Raw genomic sequence first — 18007 nt, 5'->3', positions numbered from 1 at the left:
GCTCTTTAAGAAAGATTACCGTTAACAAGAGTAAAGAAATTAAAAGAGGGAAGCAGACTACTGTTTTTGAGGACTGAGACAGATTTTATTAAATACAGTCAGCAATTTATTGGTATCTGCTTCATGATTTTCTGTTGGTTTTAAAAAAATTTATAGCTTGATAGAAATATTACAATATACAATCAGTTTATACTGCCAGGTAAGGTGCAGTGATACCATTTAGGCTGGTTTATGACAGTTCCTCATAGAACACCCTCTCTGTATGACATTTAGAATCATTTAAATAAGAGTTGGATAAGAAATAAACAGATCATGTCTTTGATCTGTTTCAAGTTTCTGTAAAGATCATAAAGGTCTGATAATACCAAAGAGAAAGTCCCATCTGAAGCTGGTTGTCTCTGCATCTAGCAGCAAAATAAATGCAAATTTATTTTGCATTTATCTGATCAAGTGCTGTTAAGGGAAAGCAAACCTAGACTGAAGTATGTGAGATCCTTTTACATTCCTTCTCTGATTTCTTGAGTAGTTGTTTAGAGAGGCAAGAGTCCCTCTAATATTCTCTCGATCTTCAGTCTGAAAACCTGGGAAGTAGTAATGGCAAAAAACAAGAGTAGGAAAATGTTTGTAGAGAGGCAATTATAATGCTGTTGTAATACTGTGATATGCAAAATGATTAATTTTTGTAAGCTAAAGACACAATATAGATGTCATGAGATGACAGTTAACAGTTTAGCATACAAGGTTGATAAACGTTGGTTTAAGTATGACCATTTCTGCTGTAGATTTTTTGCGCTTGCCTTCCAAATTGACTGTGTATTGATGTGCTGACCTTAGCATTGATACCGACGGTTTAAATATAGACATGAAATTCTGGAATACAGACATGAAATTCTGGAAGTTGTAGTTTTATATTAATTATAATACTACTGTATTGCAATACTATGTCATATTTTGCTTTTAAATGAAATACAATTTTTTACTCCATCCATAGCTGGAAAACCCCTGCCTCTTTAAAAGAAATCCCCTCCTGGGGAAGCGGTGTGCTTTTTCTTTAGTTACTACATGTATGCAAGTTGATGACTGGAGGTCAAGCTTTTTCTAAACCAAAGCAGTATTTAATTTTTATTTTCCTCCAAAAGATTAACAAATACAATTTCATATAAAGACAAGCTGTGACATTTTAATTTGGAATCAGTGTGCATTTTCTGGGTTATTGTTTTGTTTCAGTGTTTTCCTCTCAAGATGTTCTCCTACCTGTATTCCATTTACCATACTTGTTGTAGGTTCTATTACCTTGTTTTTCGCTTTCTATGTTGGATATTTTGGAAGCAGATACAAACAATGCTTTCACTGAATGAAATAAAATTTCATGTTCCTCATAAAAACAATCACTATGTTGTAACTGCTACTACACTAAGGACTCGGTTCTTTGAAATGTAATATTAATTTTGATTGTACTGTGGATGCACATGCACTCCCTAGATACGTAATAAAAACAATTTATCAGAGAACAAGTTCCAGCAGAATAAGTTAACACACATCCACGTGGATGCTGTGAGAGATTACTTTTGAGCGGTATCTCAATAGACTGAAGGTCGTCAGTTAGGTTTTCCAGTGAAGTATTATTCTTCCTAAGTTGGCATCAGAACTAGTAGACAATAATTGCAGGTAACCAATAGAAGAATTAACAAGTACAATTTATATGATCCATAAAGTAATTTCACAGTTGTCTGCTTTTCAAAACTTTTTTGAAGTAGATAGAAGACACTGCCGAAGCTATAATGCAGCGGACCTTTGCAGTCAAAGGGCTAGGCACTCAGCCAGTTTGTAATTCAGTGAGACAAAATACATTATGTTTTGACAGTCTTCATGGCTAAATGTAATGTCTAACTGTGTTTGTAAATACAAATGAGGAAGTCAAATGGTCTGATCTTGACAGCAGAATAATACAAAGCTTTGGATATGCCCGGAGTTCACATGTACTTCTTCCCTTCAGTGGAGTGGGAAGAACAAGGTAAACTGAAGTCAGGTGGAACTTCAAAAACATGTCTGGCATGTGTTTTCCTTGACGTTTCAGTAATGCATGAAGAAATGTGATACATACAAGCTCTGCAGTGAGACCTGTAAAATATATTGGTTTTCTGACCAAGAAAAACAATTATTTTAACAGCAAAATAGTAGACTGAGCATTCACAAAGATCTGTACTTAGAAAAGTGGCTCTCCAGTTTGTGTGTTGTGTGTAGAAGGATGAGACAGAAGGAAGTAGTCCTGTTTCTGATTCCTGTTTCTTGCTCCAGATAAAATCTATTTTAGCAAATAGATTTCCTGTAGAAATATAGGCAGAAGGCTGGAACCTCATTATAAGTCTCCAAAGACATCTGTGGGCTCTCTGCTACACTAGCACAACTTAACAGGAAGGGTGGGTATTGTACCCTTTGACATTGTCACTAATGTATGTCTTCTTGAAGACATGAATTGTTCTTGAAGCTCATTCTGGGTTGAAATGGGTGTAGAAGATGCATCCCTCAGCGAGTTATATACTTGGATATTGCATAAAAGTTGATACCAAGAATTTGTCTTTTCCTTCCACTGTGTGTTAGAGTAAGCAGTCCCAAAAGGTAAATGCTGGACTCCTTAAAGCCCCTCTCAGGTCTTCAAGCTGTGAGCACTCATCTCACACAAGAAATTGACTGAAGTAACTGAAGTTCTGCATGTATGTGCCTTGCAGGAGAGGCTGCTCCTTGGAAATTAGTGTTTTGTGAGAGCTGTGATTTCCACTTTAGGAACCAGATGTCTAAAAATCCTGTGCGATGTTGTGCCTGAACCTGCTGGTGGACACAGGTCTAATTCAAACTGAGCTTTCCTGAATGTAAACAGAAACAGCCTCCTGTGGTGGAGCTCAGTCTGAGTCCAGGTTGAACTCATTTCAGCTCTGCATTGAGTAGTTGGCCTTGCTTTCATGATGGAGGGGTCCAGTGCCCTGCTCAGGCTATGTCATGTAAAATTTGTAACACGTCTCTGAGCCAGGATACTTGGATGATGCAAAGCTGGAGATTGAACGTGACCTAGTCTCACTGTTTGTCAGAACTGAATGTCTCAAGACAGGCATGCTGATAGGGCTGCTCAGCAGCTTTGCTCTGGGACTCCCCTGAGAAGTTTCATTTTGCATAGTTACAGATAGTTTGGACTGGAAAAATCCTTTTATCCTTTTTCTTGCAGTGGTGTCTGTGCATCGTGCCTGTGCCTCGTGCTGCAATGGGCCTCGTGCTGCAATGTGCCTCGTGCTGCAACGGGCTACTGCCAAATCAGAAATAAATGGGATTGGCCCAGAAACTGCCACCGTTCATGAACGTTATTTATGTAACTGGGGGTTTGTATTGTGAGGAATAGGGCAGAATACTGGAATGCATTTATGTACTAAGTGTTTTGGGAAATGAGTATATGTTCTGAAGGTCAGAATTACATAAAATCAGACAGTGGCGTCAGATACATTTACTTGGAGCAATGTCCTTATACTCTCGAGTAATGTTTTAAATCTTCTTGGAATTTCGTTGTGGACAAGTTATGCAGTGGTAGACTCTCATTTTCTTAGGAGACCCTTCTGGTCCATGTTACACACACATTGGTTCAAGTGTTAACTAACACTATTGTGTTACTGTTGCCGCTGTTTTGACAGTAAGGCCACTTTCTGACTAGGTGATGATAGGAGTCTCCATTGAAAGTGTCCTTGTAACAGCATTTTCAGCTGGTTTGGATGAGACCCCATCAAACTGTGGTTTGGTGAATTCTTACTGTCCAGCTGGCCTGCATGGTTTCTAGTTAAAATCATCTCACCTATGTGCAAAAAATTGCCCTGTTCAATTATCTAAATAGATAAATGGTGCCTATTAGTTCACCATTTACTTTGTGTGTGCAAAGGAGGACCTGCCCGCTTGCTCCCTGGGCTGCTGGGAACTCCCTGCCTCCACAGTCCCTGACACGCAGTTGATTACCTTGTTAACATGCTCTGGGACTGCCTGGGGAGTTCTTCTGTAGATCCCTGAGACCTCTGGTGGAGCTGGTACTGCCCGGGGAGGGTTCTATAGCTATCAGTCAATTATCTCATCTGAACAGAAACTAGATGGGGAGTTCCCGGGACTGCCCAGGGAGTTCCTCTGGGTGACTCAGCACGCCTAGCATGTGCAGGGGCACAGCCCTTGTCCCCAGCTGCATTACAATTACAGCTACTGTGTTCATTTGGAGTGTGCGTGCGCGCACCCGTCTGGTGCATGGAGGCATTTAGTGTTGGGAATACCAAGAGGTTTCGCAGAAGCTGGTTGATACTTGGGGATTGCCTGATGTGCTGTGCCTGGCTGACCAGTAGGCTGTGTTCCCTTATAGCCACAGATGGGGTTTTTTTCATGCTGGGCTGTCACATCTACAAGCCACTGCAAAGTGCTTTTCCTGCCATGGAGAATCCAAAATAGCATGCTCACTGTCACCAGTACCACACTTCAGCAAAGGTCTCTTGACTGGAGTTATTTGCTGCTTTCTTGCCTGCTACAACAGATGTTGTTTGAACTTCCTGTCTCTTGAGAAGAAAGGACAGCCTAAGATTAAATTTGTGGTGTTTACTGATTTAAAAAAATACATTTATTGTTTGTCAGTCAGTGTGCAATAGCCTGATGGAGAGCATCTAAATCAGATGGGTTTGGAACCTGGTGTAATGTCAGGTAGTGGTCATGAAGTGGCTTCCATAGTATGTAAGGGGATGTAAATTTAAACTTGCTTATTGTTAATATCCTTCTTCTTTGCAAATAAAATGAAAAGTGGTAAGCAAACCAGAAGTACAGTAACAGCAATGTCTGAAAGATCAGTTTGGAAATTCAAGGAATGGTTAAAGTTAGTTAGAGTAAGAAAGAGTGAGAGAGATTTGAGCTGTGTCAGCATTCATGAGCATGTAAGGTGACATAGGGCTTCATCCCTTTTCTTTTTTGGCCACTCTCTCCAAAGACAGTCTCTAAGTAGCGGATGGGGTGGTTGTGCTTCTTCCAATTGGTGCCCTGTCCTACAGGGATGCTGAGAAGCAAGTGTACACCACACTAAAATTGCGACTTATTGAACTTATATAGAGCAAAACAAGTGGAAAAATTAAAAATATGTATTCAGTAGTAGTGTTGTTCAAAATCAATATTCGCTGCATGAACTGTAATGTAAGAACAGTGAAGGAAGGAATGGTATAATGGACTAGATCTCCAAAGGTATTAAAGACCTTGATAATTCTAGTTACTTGGCCCAAACAGATCAGCTCTGGTCAGAATTACAGTATCTAACTATTAGAAAACTTTGATAGACACAGTAAACCAAACAGGGTCTTTGAAAACTATGCACTGTGAAGTGCGTAAGAGGAGAAGTATTTGGATTTATGCTAACAGTGATGTGGCTGCATTTGGAGGGAATGAGAAGGTTTGTACTGTGTTTTCCTAGTAAGCGGTGTAAATGGCTATTGCTATAAGAGTGAGTGTAGATGCATGGAAAGCACCCTTGATCTGATGCCTAGAGAACTGCCTAGGGATCAGGGCACCTGAGTTCATCCGTAAGTCCCCTGCTGCCTTGGCCAGCTCATTTCTCCCTGCCTTGCTTTCACTAGCAACAATCAGGAAGCAAATCCTTAATTTCCTTTGAGATTGACTCATGAGAAAGACAAAGCAGGGAAGTGTTATCATCTGTGGTTGAAATGCCACACACTTAGTGAACGCTTAACCCCCACTTTTATTATTTAAATTAAATGCAGTTAGCTTACATCGGGGGTTTTCCCTTGTTTTTTTTAGAGATGTAAGATAATGAGGGGGGGGTTCTCCCAAAATGCAACTCTTTATAAGAGTGTCTTGCTTGAAGTGTTGCATAAAGAATAGTCATGTTTATGAGGACAGTACAACACTTTAGATCACCTTTCATTCAACCACGTGCTGTATAATTAATGTACGAAATTATGTCCACTCTTTTTTTCAAGTGGAGCTTGAATAGCAGCATCCTAATTACAGAACATCCTTATCTTAGCAATAACCTTATTTATGAATATACTTTACCTGCCCATCATACGTTATATTCAGCTGCTGCAGCAGTGAGCCAAGGAAGAAAAGTTTAAGCAAAAGCTGAAGATCAGAAACTTCAGCTGTTTTTCATAATGAGGGTTTGCAACTGACTTGGTTTGTGTGTTGTTGGTAGGCTGGATGAATGAAGAAGTGGATAAAGCTCTCAATGTTTCCTTCTCTTACCCTCCCTGGAGAGAAGGAGAATTGCCCAACTGTGATGATATCACTTAATAGCCTGCCTTGCTGAACTAGTGTGAGGAGTCATTCATTACTGCTTTCACACTGCTCAGGAAACAGACCTTTAAAACCTTTTATTTCCTACAGCCATAGTAGGGTAGCACTGAGGCTGCTATGTCTCAGAAGATTGTAGTGCCTTTCTCATTTGCATTTCCAGCTCTGTCACCAAGTTGCTGAGATACATTAGTAATGGCCTTTTCGAAATTCAGCAGTTTTAGAAGGCAGCTATTACCTTATTCATCAAAAAGGAAAGAAAAGAAAAGCAAAACCAGTCACTCTAACTTTGAAAAACTTCAGTTTTCAAATTTGATGTCAAAATTGCTTCCCTGTAGTGGTTTTCAAACTGTATTTCTAGACGTGGAAAAGTTGGTGCAATGCAGAAGTTTCTGAGGTTTTAAGAAAACCACTTCTTTGATAGAGTTTTGTACTTAATAAAATGTAATTTCCTTTTTGGGGTAATTAACTTACAAAGTGCTAGGACTTTCTGGCCATGGGAAACCCTATCCTAAAGCTCATTTTAGCACAGACAGCTGCAGAACAAGTCTTAGCTTCTTAGCTAGCTATCCGAAACATTGTCTAGAGTGCTGCCATTCCTGCCTTGACTGCAAGGGCACTGCTGCAGAGACAATACCAATCATGCTGAAATGTGTTAAATTACCATTTAAGCCAAAATAATGACATAACCTTCTGTGCAGTGGATAATCCTAATAAGATTAAGCTTTACCAAAGAAAAACATAAAATATATAACCTAATAAAATTGTAATCTATTCTGAATAAACTGTATTATACATTTTCGCTGAATGGATTATATAAGTTTAATGAAATTACACTGTCTTATAAGCAGGATACAATAAGTAGTATAATGGCAGCTTTTCTATACACAATGTAAGAAAGTAAGGAAGAAGATGGAGATTATTAGAAAATGAGTTTAGTCCAAACAATTAACAAGATAAAGATAACAATACAATAGTAATTTCTTAAATACTGCAGCAATGATCTTTGTGCTTCTTTGAGTGTTTCAGCCAAGATTAAAGTAAGATATACAGACATCTGAGAGGAAGATTGACATGGCATTGAAGAGGAATGACACAGCTGAAATAATTGCAAAAGATTTGAGAAAATGTGGCACTTTCTCAGCATCTGGTCAAATTTTTGTTCATATTTCTTTAGTATATTATGTATTTGTCCATTCCATCTCTTCATTTGATACATGGTGGTGGATTTCAGGCTGTTAGCACTGCTGAGCCAGATGGCATACACTCTGTCATGCTGAGATCATGTTGGAAATGTCATCTATGCAACTCAGCTGAGATATAGTAGCACTTTAAAATTAATTTCTCAGTTGTCCACTATGGATTTTTTTTTTGTTGCAGGTATTTTATCCATGTAGAAAGAATAAAGATGCTTTTGTTGCCATCAAAAATTAAAGCATTTCCAAATATTTTTGACAGTGTACTAAATTTCAGCCTAGTTTGCTGCAGTAAGGAATATTTATCCTTACAGAAGTACTAAAAATATTAAGAAAACTGCTTTTAAAACTATGTTAGCACAACCACATTACCTCTCCAGGAACTGTGCTGCATATTTTTGGAAACCATTAAGAGACAGTCAAGAATCATTCTAAGACAGAACGATCTGAGACTTACCCTCTCCCTTAAGTGTAACTTAGTAAGGGATTTTCCTGGGTTAAGTGGAGAGAGAAAGGAAGAGCCTGTCAAGTTGCTTTTCTGTCTGTCCAGATTAAAACACATTTTGTTTTCCAACAGGCAGAATTTTAAAAGGCATCTCTCCTCATGGAAACACAAGATCTCATTATCTTACACAGCTTGGTCCCCTGTTCCACAACTTCATAGTAGATGCTTAAGAAGTGGGAACTAAACAACGTAGTACCTATAAAAACTAGACCCAAGATTCAAACAGTTTTCTCTTTCATACATAATAATTTCATAGTAGATTTTATTCTTTTGTGTATCTATACAATCTCATTGGTTTAAAACCCCATCCTTGGTTACAGTTGGAGAATGCTGATGGGCTTCAAAGAAAAAGAATGCAGGAGGTTGTGTACAAAGTAAAGGATTATATTTAAAGGAGTCCCTGAATTTACATCATATGGTAAGGCATTAGGCATGTTTTATAAGCTGATTCATATCATATGACTAAACCATGAAAATATAATTAAATCTCCTACTAAGGACTAGTCTTAATGTGCAACATCCTGGTTAGAGGAGCCATCCCCCCACTGAAGGCTGTAAAGGGAGACATGAGTCATTGTTTTGGATGAGGGCAGTGCTAGATATTTATAAGGTGGTCCCTTTATCCAGTTACTGAGATTCTAACGGCTCTTCTGATAGAAATAAATGTCATGTTTTTTCTTGTGTAGTTTAAGTTCTAATTATTGTAAGAGAAAAGAGGAATAGGAGAAATATTTATTTCAAGATTCCTAACCAGTAAACAACTCAAAGTAAAATAGATGGCGTTTGCATTAACTATTCCTTTGGCTTATTCTGTTTTCATTCCCTTGTCCCTTACTTTTCTCCTCTATGTTATGTATGTGTTTTCTCAGGCTACTGGCTTTTGATGGGGCAGGGCTGTGTTCCTTTTCTGTGTTGAAGTGGCCTGGGATGTTGATGAAACCTACTTCAGCAAACTAAGCAATCTAAAATGGCCACAGCACTGCAGGTGGTGTGGAAGAAGATGTGATGAGGTCTGACTGCGTGCCTCAACATCAGTGAATCTTCCAGGCTGATGCTGCTCTTTTACCTCTGGACTTTGAAATATGAGTCTTCTTCCCTATTCCGTGCACCGAAATAATGATTCGGAGTAGCACACAGTACTTTTTCATGGTGTTTGCACTTCAACTTTAGTTACTTGTAGGTTTAGTGGTTGGTATTACACTAGCTTGTATTTTAGTACTTAAAGGGCTGTTGCTTCTTGCATTTATTTCTTTATGCCTCTCTTTCATTTGTCTATAGACACAGAGATTTGTCTTTTTCTTGTCTGAAGTCCGTAGCTTCTTTGATACAAAGATTTAGCACTTGATTATGTATTGTCCAGCTTCTGCTTGCTATTATAACTAACAAAGAAGAAGCAAAGTGAGGAGAAGCGGCAAAAATAAACAGAGTGTGAGTAATGATGGAATGGTGATGGACAAGAAGAATTGGTAGCTCTGTGCAGTCGAGAACAGTAACATATTTATTAAGCAGCTACAACCCATGGCTTTGATCTATAAGCACAGTACCTTTTCTGTCAAAAATACCTTATTATTCTCTCCCTAACCTGGATTTGCTCTGTAAATTGCAACTACAGGTAAATGAGCTGTTATGACAGGGTGCAGGGTTTCCACATGCGCCTGCGTACAGCCCAGTACACAACAATGCAAACCAACCACAGTCCCAAACGAGAGTCCAGTCGGTGTTTACAGTGCGCAAAAAATCTGACTTAAATTACTTCAGAGTCTCTTAAAATACAGTTATCTTAATTGCGGAAACATAGTTCATTTGTACGTCAAATAATGGTATCTGGAGGCTGGAGAAATGAAAGCTAAAGTAACACAAGTGACAATGAACAGTAATAAATACTTTGAGGTTGTAAATAATTTTCCATTGTTTGAAGAGGAAAATCAGACCATGTTCTGTATATGCAGATTGTAAAATCTGAAATATGTAAGAAATGACAACTTTCAGCAATTTGATTTTGCATGCTGCTAAAGCTAAACTTTCATCATCTTGTGGAAAGCCACATGTTGTCTTAAGCCTGAATGTTGTTTTGATGGGTCAGGTTATGTCTGCCCCCCACCTGTGAGCTGGTGGCCTGTCCCCAGGGAGATGCCTCATGCCCCAGGGCTGGGGCAGCCACTGGCTGCCCTGCCCTGGCTGGGGGTGGGATGGGCCCTGACTGCCCCCTGTCACTCCCATCTCCCAAGGATCAGTCAGGCCTCCCTGACACCCTTCTTTGAATTAGTCATCTTATAATATGGGTTATGTCTTCATACTCCTAAGTCCCTTTTTTAAATGCAATCTTATATTTAGCAGTGGAAGCTTACCTGGTAAGTGGGGTACAGGTATCTTGTACAGGTATCTTATACAGGTGTGTGAGGACACACACACATGCACACACACACGCGTGCATGCACTTCATGTGCATCTTGGAGTATGTAAAAGTTACTTAGTGCTTTTTTGTTATTTCTTGTGGATTTCATGAATGTCACTCCCATGTTTTATTCTGTCAGCGCTGTCTATTTGCCAGCCTACACTGATGTCTTATTTCATAGAGGGGTACATGAAGTAAGTGCTGTTAATCTCGAAAATGACAACTTGAGGACAGTGAATTTTTCACTTTCACAGGTAGGTAGAGGAAAAATTACCCATAAAAGTAGTAGTGCTTGCAGAGACTTTCCCAGTTCTTCTACCCTGAGCTTTAAGGAGTCCTTCTGACTATCAGAGTGAACTTGGAAGAGGATGAGTCCATCGACACTGAAATCCTAGATTCAGTGAATTTAATGGGGAGTTTTCTGTCTTGGTAAGAGTAGTAACAGAATTTGCGTGACCTCAGTTTGCAGAGATTTTGTCTGCACCGTGGAGCCCCATGACATGGAGGAGAAGGGAATCTCCATGCCCTGAAAAAAGGTTTATAAGAAAATAGGTTTTCTGTTGGACTCGAACTAAAGTCAAATTAGGGGGAGTATGAGGAGGTCATTAGCTGCAGTCCTGCAGTGAACAAACACCTTGTGAAAAAACTGTCCTGCTGAAGCAAGTCTTTATTTTCTTGTAGAAAACAGACATGTAAAATTAGTTTATTCTGATTGTTTGTAAGGAACTATCTTTTCTGATATATAATCTGAATAGATCTCACTGTTTGAGAAGGTTTCTGGGCTGCTTGGTTTCATCTTCTGTTCATAGCTTTTTTTCTCCTGCAGCAACTTAAGAAGTGTTTTCTCTGCTCTGAGTTTTTACTAACATACCTTTAGGTGGCCATTGTCATTACTTGTCATTACATTGTCACATTACATTATCAGTTTAAAGGGACTGTAGTATCAACTATAGTGGCAGTGGCCCCTGTAGGCTTTAGTGGAGAAAATGGGGTCAGCAGTAAGTTAGTATTTTATACCTATTCAGTTATTTTCTTGGGTTTGCATACTCTGCTTACAAGTTTCTGCTTCTATCACTGTTACATGGTATAAGTAAGGTGTGTCTGTTTTCTGTCAAATTTGTCATTTTCAAAATCACAGTTTTCCTTCAAGCTCTAGTTAGAGGAAAAATTGAAAGGTATTTCCTCTGAAATGCTGTTCTTGCTTACATTTCCAAGGGGAAAAACAAGTCAGCTGTTTAACAACTTGAGGATGTTTCATGTATAGGTTCATCACCTGCAGATTTTCAAAATAAGGCCCCTGTTTTGAAAATGTGATCCTGAATCTAAGGTAACACCAGGGCACCTTGGAGAACATTGTTTAGAGGTAGTTTTCACTCCCTTGCTGTGAACTTTTCACATCTATTGGGCAGCATTCACACCAAGGAGCATGGACTTTAAAAATTCATTTCATACCATAAACCACCAGTAGCTGCAAGCTATACTTTTCCTGTGCCAGACCCACAAAGGATGTAAATTGTTACAGACTCCCACTATTTAGTTAATGCTGCTGAGACCGATGTAGTTCTGGAGGTCCTTGTTTTAATCCTAGATGTTAGGAAGGTGTCGGAAGAGTTTTCTTGCACATTCTAGAAAGGAAAGGAAGTACTAGAGTGAATGTATATACATTATTTGTGTGAAGAACCTGGAACTGTTTCTCCCTGAACACTGTACAATTATTTCATTGTCTCTAAATGTTCTCAATAAAGATGCAATTTTCTCCTATATGGATTTTCATTTGTTAATTTTTTTGTAGAATACTTTACTTAATGTCTACTCTCTGAAGTCTTCAGGTACTTTCTTTCCCTTTAGAAGTTTTATGTTATTCCCCATGATATCATTATATTTTCCCTTGAAGGTCTGTGTTCATAACGGGATACTGGGGAGAGAAGTTCAGTTTGTGATTGATTCGTGGGTGTACAATCTCAATTCCCTTGGAAAGTGGGTGTGTGATTGTTTGAGTCTGTGCTTCTTTCGAGAGGGACCATTTCAGGGAATTGTAGTTAGAGCTGCAAACAATCCATTAGTCACTCATCCAGCCCTGCCAGCACAATACTGTTCTCTGTAGTACATTATTGAGTGTTTTGTCCAATATTGGTTTGAGTGACTCAAGCCATGAGGCTTCCACCACTTCCTCTGAGAAACCATTTTATGGTCTGACAGACCTCACTGTTGGGAAATATTTCCTGGTACTCAGCCTAAACTTTTTAACACCCAAATTGATCTCATTACTGTTAGGTATACTCTTTTTCCCAGTTCTGTCGTCTTTGACGTTCACACTCTTGAGTGAATAGTAGATGGTATCATATCTCCTCATAAGTCAAGCAAATGCATAATTAATTCTTCTATTTCTGCTCTCCAAATAGGCCATCTGTTTGGTGGAAAACAGGGCTGAGTATGGGAAGATTTTTTTCTTCTAAGTGCTTTTTTCAAACAAATAATATGAAAAAGTGCATTAGGAGTTCTTACATAGCTCCAAGAAGTCCCAACTTATATTTAAAAGGCTTTTCAGAAATTATGTAGAAGATGGTAACCTTTCCAGGAAGTCATTTGAAGTAGGACTACCTTTTTCTAGCACAATATACAGCTCTAGCGCTGGTAGTCTGTCACGTTTCACGGCTTCAGGGAATGTTTTGTAATGTTGGTTCATCTATTTATCAAGCAAATTATATGTAGCTACAGTGTGGAGAGAGGAGAGCAATGGTAGCAGAATTGCCAGAAGATCCAGGGGCCATTTGAATGTCTGTTGTTCACGGCTTTACAGCCAGAATTTACAAGTATTTGGGTCATATAAGGATTGCTGAGGAAGGAAATGTTCTTTAATCCATCCAATCATTCCACATCTCTGTATTTCTTTCTAGTAGCCAACATCTGTTTGGTATTTCTTTCCTTCTATCCTTCCTTCCTGCCTGCTTGCCTTATTATAGTGTAAATTCTGCAAAGATGTATGCATATAATAAATTCTGTTTTACAGAATCTGGGTATGTACTATTCTTATTTCTTAAGGATGGTCTGCTACTTGGTCAGATTCTCCTAGTCGGGGAACACTTAGATTTACGAATAAAACTTCTGAAGTAGTACTCCGTACTTGCTTTGAAAAACACGCAGTACGTATTTTAAGCATATGTTTATGTTTGTTGATTAATCACTGTGTAATTTGGGAACCAAGCCCATGTTTTGTTAATTTTTTTACCTGAGATTACCTGATGTGTGTGGTTTGTGACCATGGCTTCCAGCTTGGGGAGTAAACAAGCTGTGTGCACTTCCTCTGAACTGTACTAGAAAGGATATGTGGGTCCTCAGGCAAGAGCATTCCTGAGCTAACTTATTAAAATTTTACTAAGCTAATTAAGGAAGAAAAATGCAGTGATCAAACTAAGATTGAGTCAAGTTTGAACTAAATCAGTGGGTTCAGGTGATTAAACTAACAATTTAATATCACACATAATCTTATGATATTGCACACAAATACGTAAATGCAAAAAAGGAAAGGGCAGGTAAATAACAGTCTGCCATCAGGAAAGGAAAGTTAATAACTCCTGAAGCTTTCTCATTCTGTCATTCACTATCTGAGAGGAACTAGAGATAGATTTGCTGAAGCCCAGGCCATATGCTATGTCTCTTGGGAAGTCTCAGGCACCTTCACCTCTGAGTGGAGTGTCTGGGGCAGGCAGAATCTCCAAGTGAGACCTCCTTTCACAAGGGAAAGAAACGCTCATCTCTTTTCTTTCCTTTCTTTTTACAGGGAAGCATTCCTCACTTTTTCCGCCTCAGAGGCAAATGCAGTGACTGTGGGGATGAGTTGTATGGAGTGACGCAGGAAGGGGTGGCTGCAGCTCAGTCCCCGGCGGGTGGCACATATCCGAGGTGAGGGTGGGAAATCCCACCTCTGGAATGGTCCTTCCACTCACATTGATTCCCCCCACAGATGAGGAGCAAGGTGCATGCAGGACTTTGAGTCTAGAAGCACACGTGGCTTTTATGTGAATTAACTCTACCCATATTTAAGGAACTGATGTATTCCCGCTCCCCATGTCAATTCCGTGGCAATATTCCTCATACATGCCTGTGCCCAACCCACTCTCTGCAGGTATTCTCTGTGTTCAAGAGTGTGTTTCCCTTCCATGCAGGTTATTCAGGCTGTCTTCTTTGGGATTTGTGTCTTGACCGACCTGTCCAGTCTTCTCACTAGAGGCAATGACAGTCAAGAACAAGAGAGGCAGCTGAAAAAACTCATTTCCCTCCGTGACTGGATGATGGCTGTTCTAGCTTTCCCAGTTGGAGTGGTAAGTACAGTGTTAGTCTATGCATGTCTTTGCAAACTGGTGAAAGATGTTACTTTTGATTGTTTTCTGCCTGAACGGCTTTCCCACCTCTATGCAAAAGACTATGCAGAAAGGGAAAAGTGGTAGAGATGATTTTACTACTGTCTTGTTTTTCACAAGTGTAAAGAAGCAACACAGTGTGTTGCTGGAATAATCTTTGGGTCATTAAAAAAAATTATATTATAATAGGAACTTGATTGTATAAGTAATTTCAAATCTCTATAGTTCCAGCAGCATCCTGAGACTCAATTTAGACTTTTTCTGAACCACATGTCATCATCAGGAGTAGTGACAGTGCTGACTGTGGCATGTTTTACACCGTAATGACCTAATGGGAGTTCGGGCTGTAAGCCATTTTGACATGGGCAAGAAGGGAAGCAAAAGTCCAGGTTGCTCCCTGGATCCATGGGGGATTCAGAAGTGACGGAATTGGTGTAGGAAAAAGGGGTTCTGTCAGTAATGTAAAAAAACACAGAGAAGGTTCGTAAAAATGTGATTTTTACATGTGTTTTTTGAAAGAAAATGATTCTTTGTATCAAGTCCTGCTCCACTGGGGCATTGCATGTTGCTTTCACTGGCAAGAGGTGCTGAATGTCTTTACATGTCTCATGCCACACCTGAAAGCAGCTGAAAATCCAGAATTTCATGAGTTTCTACATAGAAATGTGATATGTGTCAGTCTAGTTCTAAGTTACCTTAGGTTACATTACAAAAATGTGTGAACATTTCATTAGAAGTATTGCTTTTATTGTAATTCAGGATCAATCTTTAATTATTTTTTTTTTTATTTCAGTTTACAATAGTTCAAAATAAATTTGCTAGAAGCAATTTTTTTCATGGTAGAACTCATAGAAAGCTGTATAAGGTCTTTAAAGTTGTACTGTGACAAAAGCTGGTCATTTACTGTCAGTTAACAGCAGTTAACATATCAATCTGTCATTCATAATTTCGTATATTCAGAGATGCTTCATTAAAATTTGATTTCACTGTTTATGTGGAATTTCACAATAAGTGAAGAAATACAGAATACTTTTGCAAAGTTACAAAAGGCAAAGCATATATGAAACACTGCAGGTACTTCTTTCATAAAAACACAGCTGGTAGCCTTCCCTTATTGTACTTGCTGGCCTACCTTTTGGGAGCTGCCACAATTCACGTTGGGATAGCAGACTGCAGTTTTCCAGCCATGGTAGAAGAAACTGGATCAACTAATATAGATTTTAGAAGATCCATGCATAAACAAGATTGCAAATATATATTTAATGGGTGCAGAGATTTATATATTAATATAAATCACACTCCTCAGGATTCAGGGTTTCTTTCCTGCCACTGTTATAGCTCTGTACTGTGTTCCTCCACTCCTGCAGTGCCCCTGACCTTGAAACTTTCCAAGATGTTGGAGAATTTTAGCTTCACTTTGTCTTGGCAATTCTGCGCATTTCTTTCAGGCTCTGTTTCTCTTGCCACCCGTAAGCAAGGAATCCCAGCTAGCCATTGCCTGCACTACAGGTATCATTGCAACATTTACAAGTTAGCGGTTCCCAAGAGATATGTTGCATACCTGGAGCTAGCTACTTTCCCAAGGGTTTCATACAAGAACAACTTCTGTCTTAAACAAACAAACAAACATACAAATGCAGAAAATAGTATGGCTGTGCTCATTGGACAGATGCTCTCCATTTCCAAATGTGACCTTTCTGTGGTGAAGGGGAGCAATTATTTACCACATATTGTTTCACTTTACTTCTTATAAAGCAAACCTAAAAAGGTTATTTTCGTTGTTATTTCTACTCCTGGCTACTGGGAGACAAACAGCAGTACTTCATAACTTAAGACTGGTCTCAGCTCCTTCCTGAAACCTGATCCTCTCCAGCAGCAGAGGAGATTTCACCAGGCACTTGCCAAAGCCTGCCCAGTGCCAAAGGCACTGCTGGCCACCGGGGGCTTTGCTTCGGTGGGATTAGGGGTAGGAAGAGTTCAAGGCCTGAAAGTAGCAAATGTCTAACACTGACTTTGTTGTCTGAAGATCTATTTATGTGTAAGAAAAAACCCAGTGAAATTTTGCTATGATGGAGATTCTTGTTAGAAGGAAGTGCAGATCTCCTTTCCTTGAGACTCACCCACCTAGCTCCCCGTGGAGCTTCTCAGTGGTTCCCGGTAGTGACACAAGGGAACCTTCAGACATAAAAATTGGGCAGATGTGAATAAAATCTTTGTTGGGTTCTAATGTATCAGCAGTGGTCATGCTTAAGTACTTGTCAATTACCTTAACATCTAAATTATTTTTATTGCTTAGTGTTTTACACGGGGCGTGTTTAGGGAATAGTGCAAATACTGAGGAATATTTTAAGGCCTACTAACTGTAGTTAGTTAACAAGAGCAATTCACCACATTTTTTCTTGTATTTTCTGCTTACTGAAGCCCTTGAGATGACTTGTTCTGAAAAACAGATGAGAAAAGGGTTTCCACTCCCAAGTCAAACAATGGAGTGTGAAAAGAAATGTAACAAAGTAAAGTTTTTCATTTTTAGTACTTCCTAAAAAAGTATTACATATAAACCATCTGGGAAGTCTGACCACCAGCCTCCTCCCACCTTCCAAAGGAGGGAAAAGAATCAGCCCAAGGGTAAATAATCTCTTTGGGTGGCTTTGCAACAAATAAAATCTTGCAAACAAATTAAATCTTGCAAAATCTGTGCAGCAAATCACATCCTTCCAGTGTTGTGATATGCATTGTATATCTTCAGGGGCTGAGATAAAACTGAATTGCCAACCTACTATTTTGATCAGAAGCATTAAGAAATAAACATGAACCTCTTTTAAGGACATAATGATTACTGTTTACTTATTGTTGCTCTTTTTAATAGGACTCTTAAGAGAATGAAATCAGAAATCAAAGCCTTGCACCATGAAAAGTCTGTGGGCAACACTTTCTAGCCCTTGTTTAGTTTATTATAAACCTGTGATACTATTCAAATGCCTAAGAGATTGGGAAGCATCCACGAAAGAAAATTGCTTGCACAGGCATTTTAGAAGTTCATCACCAGTTCTCATCTATAATTACTTACACTTGCCATCCCTTTATCCCTGTAAAGGAGATATATATTGGGAGTAATTTACACTGCTAGAGAAATGTGAGACATGCTTAAAAGTTAGAGACTACACCAGTGGTTTAGACTATCCCTACTTTTTTCTGTTTGACATAGATCACTAGGTTGCCAACTTTCTGTGGTTAATTACTATTT

At 39.1% G+C, this 18007-nt stretch overlaps 1 protein-coding gene across 4 annotated transcripts in view; it reads left to right on the top strand.

Moving 5' to 3' along the window:
- AIG1 (androgen induced 1) overlaps positions 1-18007 on the top strand; it is a 124365-nt gene that overhangs the window by 22753 nt on the left and 83605 nt on the right. For 3 of the 4 annotated variants that reach the window (XM_027689466.1, XM_027689483.1, XM_027689475.1), the window contains exon 2: positions 14569-14724. In XM_027689466.1, the coding sequence (XP_027545267.1) occupies positions 14569-14724 (156 nt within the window). Of the gene's footprint in view, positions 1-14183; positions 14306-14568; positions 14725-18007 lie in introns of those variants that run through there. The other variant, XM_027689493.1, reaches the window with a different exon arrangement.

Source organism: Neopelma chrysocephalum, unplaced genomic scaffold (genome assembly GCF_003984885.1).
Source record: "Neopelma chrysocephalum unplaced genomic scaffold, ASM398488v2 Primary Assembly neopelma1_23, whole genome shotgun sequence".
Taxonomy (NCBI): domain Eukaryota; kingdom Metazoa; phylum Chordata; class Aves; order Passeriformes; family Pipridae; genus Neopelma; species Neopelma chrysocephalum.
This window is presented reverse-complemented; position numbering and strand designations above follow the sequence as displayed.